The 12,444-nt window shown below is 40.7% G+C and overlaps 2 protein-coding genes across 7 annotated transcripts; one reads left to right on the forward strand and one right to left on the reverse strand.

The window, feature by feature from the left end:
• Positions 1–7: 7 nt before the first annotated feature.
• Positions 8–8,079, reverse strand: wdr20a (WD repeat domain 20a). Its single transcript, XM_049595274.1, has 4 exons — positions 7,808–8,079; positions 5,455–5,637; positions 3,672–5,015; positions 8–1,139 (listed from the first exon to the last, which is right to left on the reverse strand). The coding sequence occupies exons 1-4, from the start codon at positions 8,069–8,071 to the stop codon at positions 1,086–1,088; spliced, it is 1,845 nt and encodes a 614-aa protein (XP_049451231.1). The 5' UTR covers positions 8,072–8,079; the 3' UTR covers positions 8–1,085.
• Positions 7,864–11,155, forward strand: LOC125900351 (uncharacterized). 6 transcript variants are annotated; one of them, XM_049595286.1, is made up of 7 exons: positions 7,864–8,003; positions 8,089–8,189; positions 8,737–8,762; positions 8,963–9,018; positions 9,133–9,229; positions 10,047–10,139; positions 10,232–11,155. In XM_049595286.1, exons 5-7 carry the CDS (start codon positions 9,158–9,160, stop codon positions 10,865–10,867), a joined length of 801 nt encoding a protein of 266 aa, XP_049451243.1. In that variant the 5' UTR covers positions 7,864–8,003; positions 8,089–8,189; positions 8,737–8,762; positions 8,963–9,018; positions 9,133–9,157; the 3' UTR covers positions 10,868–11,155. The 6 variants fall into 6 exon arrangements, with proteins under 6 accessions (XP_049451243.1, XP_049451242.1, XP_049451240.1 ...); XM_049595285.1 differs by lacking the exon at positions 8,737–8,762; XM_049595283.1 differs by lacking the exon at positions 8,737–8,762 and having other exon boundaries at positions 9,155–9,229.
• The last annotated feature ends 1,289 nt before the right edge of the window (positions 11,156–12,444 follow it).

Raw genomic sequence — 12,444 nt, forward strand, 5'->3', positions numbered from 1 at the left:
GTAAACAGTGTATTCAAGATTATTTTAATATTATTAATATGTATACTTTAGGCTTTAGAAATATAACTATCAATGACAAAACTTCCACTGGAGTAATGGTAGTTTGCTTAGGCCCCATCAAATCAATTAATTACAATATACACATTATGATACAGAGCAGATTTGAATCTGAAATAATATTAAAATAAATGCTCAATAGATAAAGGTTTTAATAGTTTTTATCATTTTTTCTTCACCTACTGTTATTAGCCATCTGTGAGTTCTGAGCACACCCAAAAAATGTAAAGCCATTTTCTTCTAATAAACTAATTTAAGTGCAAACAATTTTTTTTTCTTTAAAAAGACTATGATTGCAGCATCCAGCTTTATAGTTTCAGATTTCAAGACTGAGGATGTTAAAGCCGAGTGCAACAAGGCAGTCCTCAACCCTCTTCTTTTTTTTTTGTTCCATTAGAGTAGTTATAAAAACAAACAACAAAATAACTAACAAAATCAGTGCAAAGTCGTTGATGGGGAGATTCTACTCAAGAAAAGACAGAAGTGGTGGGTGAATGTGGATGGATGCAAGAATTTTCAGATGCTCACGCACTTGGTCATAAAAGGATAGCTCATCCAAAATTCACATTTGAGTCAGTCACCCTGAGCCGAGACTGGGCTACACCACAAGGTTTTTAAAAAAGATACACGCAGATTATGAAAATTAGATGAACTATCCCTTTAATCTCAAGCCACAATTGTCTGGTTTGCATCTAACAAAGCCAAGCATTATTTCCAGAGAGGACAACAGTCTGATGAGATTTGACATGAAAGAAAGATCTTTTTAAAAATTTAAAAAATGTGTTAAAACTCCAGAGAACAATAGTACATAGCGCAATAGTCCACAATTGCCCCACACCTTTTCTTGCGTCATTCCTCCACTACGTCAAGTGAGTGATAAACGAAAAAGAACAGAAAAGCCATTAACAAAATCGGGGCAGGGGGGAGGGGAGGGGTATTAAAGAAAAGGAAAACTTGCAATGCTTGCAGGGTGAAGAGCAGCATCAGACTCTGGGTTGCAGGGTTCTTTAGCAGCAGAAATATTGTGGCTATACTACTGTTCCACTGGGAGAGCTGGCTTGGTTTTGGGATGACAATAAACCCTGGAAAAAGGAAAACAAGGAGATTTGCATTGGGAAAGTTCACATACTGTAGCAAAAAAATCAAGCAACAAATAGCTCATTAAAAAAATCAGCCTCTAGCCTCTTCTTCTTTTCATATCCCGGTCCCCTGCATTTCATTAAAAGCCTGTGCACAGCAGTCAAAGTGGATGCCGAGTATACAGTGTGGTGATGTCTTTGAAAGGTTTGCTTGATCAAGGCACTTCTGTTGTACATGACCAGATAATTAACTTGTTTTTACAGAGGGCTTTTAAACCTCTTGAACCGACCTCCAAGGGAATTTTTTTCCACAGGGCAAACTTACCAAACTGTTAGACAGCACATTTTTATTGCACTTCTGCTATGACACACTCATTCCTTTAAAGAATGCTTCACCCGCAAAATGACCATTTGTGTATCAATTACTCGCCGCATTACTTGAATTCATAGAGAAACTACGTTTTTCTCGCATGCCTCCAAAGTGAACGGAGAATCCAAAAAAGGCTAAAATTCTTGATCAATTGAGGCAAACAGTCTACATTTAAAAACAGTGAAACTATATCAAAATCATAGACTAGCTACCGTGATGTCACCCATCGGTTTGTGGACTCCTATTTTAAAGCCTCAAATTCGGCACTACAGTCATTGCCATATTGTTTGTCGGAGCCAGAAGTGACCATATTTGGGCGAGAGGCTTGCACTGTTGCAGACCAAGGGCTGGATCTCACTGAGAAGCCGAGGACACTATCGGCAGACAGCCTGTCACTCATAGCGGCCTGCCCTTAATTATGCGTAATTTTGAGCGATGGTTGAGTTATACAAAAATGTACCCCCCCCCCCATAGATGTCATGAATATACTGAAATTAGCTACAGCGACCAAAGGCTGTAAACATTTTAATTTCCGCTGTACAGTTGAGCATTTTAACACAGGGGTCTATGGGGACTGACTGAGCTCCAGAGCAAGCCTCAAGTGGCCATTCAAGGAACTGCAGTTTTTGGCACTTCCTGCGCTAGCTTCATTTTTCAGTCACGGAGCCGGTTGTCACTTAGTCTAAACCTTTCTTTACAAACTGTCACACGACTCCTGCAGTATAATCCACATCTTATTTATCCAATCGTATGCTCAGTGCTTCCCAAACACATGCATTTTTGCAAAAAACGTTACAATATAAAGCACTTCTGCCTACAAATAGTGTGTCCTGAACACGCCTGAAAAGTGCATGCGTATGAAATCCGCTTGAGTTTCCAGGCATGCTCCAAGACCATGCACAAGTGTTCTTACTGATGTGTTTTAATTCAGAATGTTTTAGTGAAAATGGATGTGTTCAGGAAGTACTGACCATACGACTGGATAAATGAGACTTGGATTATACTGCACAAGTTGTGTAAGAGTTTGTAAAACAGATGTTCTGATATAAATTTGCTGTTGTCAAACACTGGCCGCCATTAACTTCAATTCATTCAGAATGTTTGCCTTTTTGGATTTTCTGCTAACCATAGAGGCGTACGAGAAACACAAAAGTTTTCTTCACAAATTCAATGTAACATGCAGTGAGTAATTAACAAATGAATGGTCATTTTCCAGGAGAAGTATTCCTTTAACCATAACAAAATGTCTGCTTGAACTTCTATCCAAATACAGAATGCTCTAATTGCACTTTTTTTGTATAAAATAGTCTGCATTAATCAAAATGTATACTCACTACAAGCTGTGTGGTGCCATTCATTTTTACTGCTTCAGATTGTTTCTGGATCAAACTTCCATTTTTTCACCCACAAGACACTGGTGTCCTCCTCAGTATAACTGTATGTTTGTGTTCTCATTTCTACTTATGAGACATTTGAGTGCATCTTAAGGTCATTCTTGCCTCTAGCGCCTGCTCATGTAGCAACAATCTCAGTGGACTAACTAGCCTTCAGACTGCCTGTGTGTTCCTGATCCGGACTATCATGTGCCTCGCTCTGGCAAAGTCTCTAAAACACAGACAAAAGGGAAGTATACAAGGGTGTATACACACATTAAGCTGTAAGCGTGTGAGGAACTGCAGAGAATCTTTGGGCAAATACAGAGCCATTTGCATAAAAGCTGAAATGTGAGAGTGTATGCAGATGACTTCTTGGCTGTGCTATGCATTGTGGGATGATTATGATGAACCAATGAACACACTTCATATGGATTAACGTCTTCTTTTCCCTCACAGGTCTACACAGGAAATCCTCCTTATCAGAGTGTATTATATAACCAGACTAATATTTCCATAGCATCGGTTATGTTTGAAACGTAGGCATAAATGGTCTTTCATTGGAGAGCAGATGCACATTAAACAAAGTCTGATATGTTACTTGCCTGCCTGCAGAGAGTGACAATCTGACTATAAAAGCTAAAAATGCTATTCCAAATGTCCATACTTTTATTTTACGCTTTCAGATTATATCTTGATTTTTAGTTACAGCCCACCAACTGACTTTAGGACAGCTTAAGATTGAAAGACACTTCCATTTCCCCCACATTTCCTACATTAAAAAGAACTTACCACTTTGCCTGGCCTCGCCCATGTGCAAATAAATCCCTCCTGACAAGCAGTCACTAAACAGTCCTCTAAAAATATGAGTACAGTCAGTCTCTCGTGTGCTATCTTTTTACAGATGAGGGGCTCGAGGAGGGGCACATCCTCCATGCGAGGGCACAGCAGAGTGCCCAGAGTCTTTGCAGGGTCTGTTTTGGTTTTTGTCAGCAGGTTGAGCTTGTCGCTGCTCTTGCTGCTGATGTGGCCCATGCTGTGGTTGCGTTTGTGGTCCTTCTCGTGGTGGCGCTCCTTCCGGTCATGGAGTGACAGCGTGGCAAACTTACTCACACCTGTGGCAATGGCACTGTCCATAATACCACTGCCAATGCCGCCACCACCACTGCCAGCCTTGTTGGTGTTGTTTGCTGTTGTCGTGGTGCCGGCTGAATGGGGTAGGCTGTTGGAGCGTGGTAATGTAGTAGAGAGGGAGTTAATGCCAGGAGTATTGGCACCACTGTTGTTTCCGTTAGTAGTGTTACTAGAGGTGTTAGTGATTATTGTAGCACCCGCAGGGGGGCTGGTAGCATTCATCACGTTAGTGTGCGTCCGTGTCCGTGAGAGCGGAAGATGAGGGAAAAGGATGTCCTCAGTGAGGTCCCATAGGCACAGCTGAGTGTCCTGGCCCACTGAGCCAAACCGGTATGTGACACTAACAGGCCGGCTGTCCGTGGAGTTGCGCTTAGAGAGTCGAGACTGCGTACTGTTGGCCCGGTCTCGTCCAAAGTGGATCATCTGATCCTGGAAGTCCTCATCGCTGCCACTGAACTCCATTGGGTCACTCTCCTCCACGCTGGTGGTGTAATGGTCAAATGCCACCACACTAACCCACGACTTGTGCCCATGGCCTCGGGCGATGACTCTGCAGTCCAAAAACGACCACACAGTCACTAAATCGTCCTCTCCACCTGCAACTATGTACTTTCCATCAGGGCTCCAGCACACACACAACAAGCCACCAAAGTAGCTCTTCATAGTTCCATGAAGCTCGACGGCATCGAAGTTGAAGACTCGTAGGAAGCCGTCTTGGCTTACACAGGCTAGGAACTTCCCATCTGGAGAGAAGGCAAACTCGTTCAGGGCCCCCTCGCCCACTGTCCATTTAAGGAGAGGGTTCCGCGTGGATTTACTCTTACACGTGTGTACAGAGTAGTTTTCTCCCTGTTTAAGCAGCTGGTAGTGTGGTGCCGTGGTGCCACAAGTATGCTCCACGTTGTACAGGTACATATTCCCACTGGCATGAGAGACCAGAAACAGGCTCTCAGAGCCCGGCACCCATTTCACGCATGTTACTCTGGACTTGTCTATTAGTCTCTGGCAGGAGAGAGGGAAAGGTGAGGTATCAGACAGGAGAGAGAGAGAAGGGGAGAGAAGAAAAAATGTCAGCACAGTATCATCAAGAAATGGATAGTCTGAACATGCTGAATGTCTTACAGTGTCACACAGAATACTCCGTTACAGTCATAGGCCATTTGGTCATATTCTGTGCTGAAACTGTATTTTAGATTAAATTATTTCCCAATCTGTGAGTTGTAACCTAACTAAGTGTTGTTGTGTGGGGCATAGGTTCATTCATCTTTGTGAGATTAAATGAGATACACAAATAAATAAATACCCTTTCACCTCCTTGGCAGAAAAAAGCAGATGTCTGACAACAAGGCTCAAATCAAATATGAAAACTGTCTCTCAATTTTTCCTCTAATGCTGTAAACAGAACTCCCAGTACTTTAACCTATGTCCCTCAGAGACCTACCTCCTCATTGAAGAGCTTGCTTGTCTCCTTCTTGATGGGGTCAATGAGCTGTACCTGTCCCGCTGAGAAACCCACCAGCAAGGACACGCTCTCCGCTGTGGCTGTGAGGTGGTTGAAGTCATGACAGGTGGGCTGCGTTCCCTTATAAATGCGCTTGTCTATGGGCTTGCTCAGGTCAGCAGCCTGGAGAGAGAGAGCATGAACACACACGATATGAGTGCAGTAACCTTTAAATATCTAAAATTACGCACTTTTTTGCATGACAAAGGCAACTGGAGTATCGGAGCTGAGTGCACAGTTAAATTGTTTCCTCCTGTGCGTCATCTCAAACACGCTGACACTGAGTATCGAGGAGCTCAAAGGACAATGTTAATAAATTCCACTGATAAGTAAGAAGGCACTCACGCTGGTTACAGCCTTCTTAAATCAAGTGTCTTGCAACCAGAGTGTGCAAGAAGTGACATTTGAACTTTACCAATGCATCAAACTGCTGACAGTCACTGAGCAAAAAATGAGGAAGAACTCGATTATAGGGGCATGCCTGTTTTCTGTGGAATGACAGACGATAGCAGTCATACAGATTGTTTCTTTATGTCAGGGAAACTTTATTTTACTGCAGTGAACAAGACACGCTGGGCATATACTGTAGATAACCAGTATAACAACGGTTCTTCTTGTTAATGATTTACCGTTTACACTACTGGAAGAATGGAAAATTCTTTGAAGACGAGGAATCAATAGTTCCTCCACTAATGTTACATGTGACGTTGAGTGTTTCTGTCTCGCCTTAGAGAAACAAAATATCAAACCAATTCTTTAAGTAGTTGAAATCAATAGTCTAGGCTCTTATGCCTCACAACAGTATACACGTTATTAGACAGTGCTTTGATTATTGACATTATCACCTATGTCAGCAGTGGTGGGAGCACTCTGAAGTAAGGAAGTTACAGAAATATACAGGAAATAAACAGGTCCTCATGAGCTGCTAGATTTGTTAACAGTATCAGAAGGCAAAGAACCTCTTTCAGCTGAACCTTAGGAGTGGGACAAATAAACTAATCAATAAGACGATGTTTTGTGAGCATTCTCTTGTGATGTGTTACTGATACACTGAAACCAAATATCAGTGTCTTTATTAGGGATATGACTAATCTGCCTGTGTCAAAATAACTTGCCATTTAACATTTTCTGTCCGACAAGATTAAAATCAATATTTCAGACAGTTTAATTGCCACCAATTCTGCGCTACAAACTCTGGACTTGCTCTAAATTATGGCAGCTCAGCCTTTAGCCAGTCTAATGCTGTTTTACAGTGGGACAACGATGACACTCATGACACGCACATGTTTCTGTGTGAATAATTGAAAAGCTGAGACACATTGCCTCAGTCAGAAGTCAGCTGATTTCTGTCAACCGTGTCAGCTGTTTGCCAACTCACTTTATGTGGAGTTAATGACAGAGCATATCGAAGTTATTTAAAGTGTAGAGTCTGAATCAGGATACTCCTAATTGACACCAGCATATGAAAGTGATAACACAGGAGTCCCACTTGTGCCCCACCTTGTTTTTTACTAGAAAACCATGACATATTTATGAGGATCCACCATCACCATGAGTCATTCACTTAAATGTTAGTGACTAAACATTTAGCAGACTATAAAAATGTACTGTGCAGTGATATAGCCTTCAAAGACTTGTATCCTTTGCACTTAAAGATGATTTAGCGCACTATACCATAAATGTCAACTACTTAGCAAGCGTTAGCATTTCAGCTTGATGAGACACATCCCCAAGCTAAGAGATGAGTGGCATCAGTCACAGAGTAAAGGCTACAGATAGCATACCAACCTACTAACTATCCTAACACTGCATCTGCATCATTTTTTATATGTCGACACCTGTCAGTCTAAAGGCGTCGACAGGTGTCATGGGTGGCAACGTACGAACTATCACTGTCATCACAAACTACAACCGTTACAGCAGCAATGTCAACCCTGCTAACTTAAACCAAACCAAAAGGCTTTACCCTGGTGAATGTTACGCAAACTCACGGTTCCTACCACCCAGCAAAACTAAAACAGAGTGACGGACTGGAGACGGAATTAAGCCCCTGGCCTCGGAGTTGCTGCTAGCTAACGTTAGCTAGTTGCGTTGGCTAGCTAACTAGTAGGCTAGCTTCGCCGTAGCTTCAAGCTAACTAGCTGCCAGCTAATTTCAAAGTCAACCGCCTGCTAGAGTTATTTAACCCGGCCGACACAAGCCCGAAGTTCGGCAACAGCTAAGGAAACAGTGATGTTACGCTAACATGCAGTATCACGGATATCCGTTGACAATAGCCGCGTTAGCACGCTACCTTTCTAACGCCTTTGTAGATGTAGAAGTAGAGCTCACGGCCCACATTGAAACAGATCCTGTCGCCGTTGCCCGACTGGTCGTTGACGTTCACGAAGGAGACCTTGACGGGGTTGGAGCCTTGCGAGTTGAAAGGCACCCTGTTAGGACGGCTGTATTCGGAGTGAGTGAGGAGTTTGTAGACGCCTTCCCGAGTGGTGAATTGCGTTTTAATTTCGTTCATCTCCTTCCCTCCTCCCTCCGCCGCCATCTTTGAAATTAACATTCATCCCTTTCCCCCAGGCCGGATCTTACGCACGGAGGGGAGCGGGCCATGTAGCGGGCATTCCGACTCTCCCGTTCCCCCCAACGGTTCATCGGGGAACTGGTGGAGCAGGCTGGAGGTAGAGTAACAAAAGTTTTAACACTATTGTGCTTTTTAAAAACAAATTTAACCCATATATTATAAACAGCACACGTGGCAACAATAACATACATTTTAGTTGTGGTATATATGAATATATTGTCATTTACATTTTTGGAGTCATTTACCGCTTCCTTCACCTGTACAGAAACTTTAAATACTTTTTTACCAAATGTACGTATAAAATTAAAAAATGTTTACCACCAAACCATTAAAATTGAAATTTCAGTTGTTGTGCAGCAGCATCATGGTCAATATGAGTTTTATTTTGAAAAAAAAAGAAAAAAACCGGACGTATTATTTTGTTAAACTCCTGAAATTAACAAACTAAAAGGCGTTTTGAACTCGTGCCAGTGCTGTTTATCGTGTGCGGACTGCTCACATGTGGCCACACTAGGTTGCATTGTATCAAATGCACCTGGTACTTTGCTGGTTAATTAATGTGACTACACACAAAGACAACTTTTAAGTATTTTACTTTGTCGTGTTTCAAAAAAAATATACTTATCAAATGTCATGGCATACAGAAGAAGACGACAACTCTCACTTCCAGGTAGTATAAATATTTTTGTGTAATTTTTTGCAAATTTAAAAACTTAAATTGACCTTAAATTTAGTAATATGGGTTGCATGGTCTCATACAACCTAGTATTTCCTTGAATATGGTATTATGAGTATGCATGAGAGGGATATACTCTGAACTTTTCTTAAATGCATTATTGCACTACAAATTTATTTGTTCCCTCCAATTAGATCACAGGGACAGACATGTGCCCAACAACATGGACCAGCTTGCTTTCAAATACATGGTGAGATCAGTCAGCCAAATTTTATCACCATATTCAGAGAGTTTTTTCAGTTTGAAATGTTTAATTCACTTGCATTTAACTTCTTTCTTGCCTTGACTCATAAATGTGGACTAGAGTGAACTGTGTTTTCTGTCAGGAGATGTGTAAGGTGGAGTCCAGCACTGATTCTGACTCAGAGATCAGTCCAAGGTGGTCGGACACCAGCACTCTGGTAATGCTTTACACACACACAGTCAACACAAAAGGATAAGTGACAATGTAAAATTAACTACAGCATAGGACCAAATATGAGACATAAATATTTACATTTTAACAGTCACTGAGTTCATAGCATTGAAATATTTTACTTAGAGAACCATGCACCTGAATTTATTTGTTCCGATTTCACCTCTTTGATATTTAGATATGAAATTCCTTGATTTGATTTTCAAAAGTTGAATTTGATTACATTTTTTCAGTGTTCAAAGAGTTAGATCCAAAAATTAATTAAATTAAGTTTCAGAATCTCAAAAAAATAGATTCAAGTTGCTCAGATTCAAATGTTTAAGTCAAAAAATCTATTTATTTTAATTCTGAAACTTGAATTTTCAGATCTGAATTTGTGAACACTGAAAAAAAGTATTCATACTCAGACTCTGAAATTGAAAATTAAGATTTTTTTTTTAATTTCAAAGATGAGAATTCAGACAAAAAAATTAAGGTACATAGTTTTCAAAGTAAAATATTTACATGCTATGAATTTAGTGGTGTTTAAATTTCAATATCAAGTGTTCAGTGGTTGTTAAAATTAAAACACCTACAGTATTTCTCTTATTTGCTTTCATACTAGGATATTTTCCACTGGATCAAATTGAGTGTCTTCCCTTGAAACTGACTCTACATGCCCATTATCTTGGCAACACTATTGTCTCTATGATCTCAGAAACATAGTTTAGGAAGGGCAGACTGGGACTTTTTGAGCTTTATGGTTTAAAAAAATGAATTACTGTCTTGTCTGTGTAAAAATCCCTGAATTCCTCATTGAGCAGGGATGTGTGAGCAGTGCACCAGAGAGTGGAAATTACCGGCGGACGTTGCTGTTAACACACAAGCCTGCAGGAAAGCATGGCTGTTATTCTCTGGTAAACACTTTCCTTTGTTTAATCCATCAGTTTCCTCTGCAAATCATCCTGCTAATTTATGAATGAATGCATGTGTGTGTGTGTGATTGTAGTTTTTGGACCCATATGATGGGAGCTCTGAGGATTCTGACGAGTCAAACACCGATATGAGTGTCTCCAGCAGGCGAATGAGGCAGCAGGGAAAAGGTGGAGGAGGAGGAGGCTGTCGGTTCACGGGCAGGAGCAGGAGATTTATCCTTAATCACCCTGCGTCTGTCGCCCTCAGAGAAGTGGTGAAAAATGGGATGAGAGATCCTGTGTCAGAGCAGCAGCATGGTTTGGATGTGAAGTGTGGGAGTGACTCTGAGCTGTGTGTCTGTGGCCCTCTGCCCTCCCACAGTGACCGGGATGGTTGCAGAGATATTACAGAGGAAATGGCCGATGATCCAACGATGCAAACCATGGATATAGAATTACATTGTCAGGGTGATGATTCAGGCTTGAACACTACAAGATCCTCCACACCTCACACACCTGGACCTGTAACCCTGGTGGAAGGGAGCTCGTCGCAGATGGTGGATAGCTCCTCGGAGAGACCCCTGTGCCCCTGTAACCTCAGATCGCTTTACAAGAGGAAGCTGGGTTTCCTTGGTGCAGAAGTGGTGGAGCTGGAGCAGAGAAAGAGGCAGTGTGTTGTCAACATGGAGGACAAACTTAAGGGAAGGGACTCTGCATCTGAGCCATGTTAGAGCCGTCTAACCATGGACTGACAGGCTGAAGCTCTCCTGTCACGCTCAGTGCCTTAAATCATTTAAGGTAGAATGAAGGACTGTAAAAAGTTACTTGGCAATGCACTTTGTTTACTCATGTATAGATAAAACAGTGTAGAGACCTAAAGGTTTATTTTCTGTGTCACACATTATGGCTTGTTGTCTTTAAACGGTTATTATTTTTGTTGGGAAATTTACCATAGTAACCTCGGTCTCTATATTAACAGACCACAGTCCAACCTATGCACCTGAAATTAAGGAACTGTTTTTTCTCATAGACCAATAAAGAAAAATGCTAGTTTCAAAAAGACAATTAAAAATGGTGATTTTTTTTTTTTTTTTTTTTGGTCTACATAAAATAAATAATAATGGTTAAGCAGCTCCCAACTTTAATGATAATAATAGAAATAATGGAAATAAATCAAAGCAATTCAATATAAAAGGGCATTAAAAACAATTTAAAACATGAATCAGTTGATTCTACAATTTTCATGTAAAAGTGGTGGTGATTTGAGATCCTATTAATCAAAATCTTACATGGTATTTCTGCTTGTGACATTTTTTAGGCCTTCAGACATCAACTATCAGAGCCTATAATTCCCAACAGACGCTGATTAACCAAATGTTTTCTCTAGACATTTGGTTAATCATCAAGATGATAAAGATGACATTCTGCAGCTAAAGCTCCACTGAATTTTAGCCGCAGGTGCTCCATCAAAATCTAATTTTGTTAACATGACCAGCTGATCAAATTTTACTTCTCAGAAGTGTATCTCAGTGGGGAAAAAATACGGGCTGCTAAGTGTTCATCAGTTTCAAGCACTGCTTTTAAGCCATTCATGTGTAGTTTTGGCTTCATATCAGGGTCACATCTCTTGTAGGCTGCACTACTGTATGTTTACTAGATTACAAGGCCTATACAAAATTCACTTCAACTCAATTTTACCTATACACCCAATATCAGAAATCACAATTTGCCTCAGAGGGCTTTATAGCATACAACATTCCTCCTTTAATGGGGAAAAAATGGTAGAAACCTCAGGAAGAGCAACTGAGGAGGGATCCCTCTTCCAGGATGGACAGATGTGCAAGAGGTGCCGTGCGTACAGAACAGATCCACATAATAGATATACAGTGATCCATATGTGCCAGAAGGTGTGTAAATTGATCTTGGAAGTCAATGATAGTTTCTATATTGGAAATTTGGGATAAATTAAAAATCTACATCATTTTTTTGGTCTTGAAGTACATACAAGTATGATAATGTATTCCATGTTTTTGCCACAGACAAGAACCTAAATTTCACATCCTTACATCTGTTTCACATGTCGTCAGACAAGTAAAGTGAAACATGTTTGTATTTTCACTGATAGCTTGCAGAGTTATCTAGTTAAATTTCCACTTGTATTGTTTATGTACTTTTCTTAAGCAAAAACACGTTTATCACCTCCAACCAGCAGGTGGCAGTCATACACTGAAAAAGTAGCCTTTCACAGTTTGTACTCTTTTTGGTGAAGCCTTCAGTATCTTTGCTGTTATTAGCTTCTCAATTGTTG

The sequence above is a fragment of the Epinephelus fuscoguttatus genome, linkage group LG14, assembly GCF_011397635.1.
Source record: "Epinephelus fuscoguttatus linkage group LG14, E.fuscoguttatus.final_Chr_v1".
Lineage (NCBI taxonomy): Eukaryota > Metazoa > Chordata > Actinopteri > Perciformes > Serranidae > Epinephelus > Epinephelus fuscoguttatus.

Bases quoted from the DNA above. Each gene is read 5' to 3' on its own strand.
- wdr20a (XM_049595274.1), bottom strand. From the start codon at position 8,071: ATGTTAATTTCAAAGATGGCGGCGGAGGGAGGAGGGAAGGAGATGAAC. The intron at 5,638-7,807 runs GTAGCGTGCTAA...CTCTCTCTCCAG, and splicing joins TCTACAAAGGCGTTAGAAAG to GCTGCTGACCTGAGCAAGCC. The intron at 5,016-5,454 runs GTAGGTCTCTGA...CTCTCCTGCCAG, and splicing joins GCAAGCTCTTCAATGAGGAG to AGACTAATAGACAAGTCCAG.
- LOC125900351 (XM_049595280.1), top strand. From the start codon at position 8,726: ATGGCATACAGAAGAAGACGACAACTCTCACTTCCAG. The intron at 8,763-8,962 runs GTAGTATAAATA...CCCTCCAATTAG, and splicing joins ACGACAACTCTCACTTCCAG to ATCACAGGGACAGACATGTG. The intron at 9,019-9,154 runs GTGAGATCAGTC...GTTTTCTGTCAG, and splicing joins AGCTTGCTTTCAAATACATG to GAGATGTGTAAGGTGGAGTC.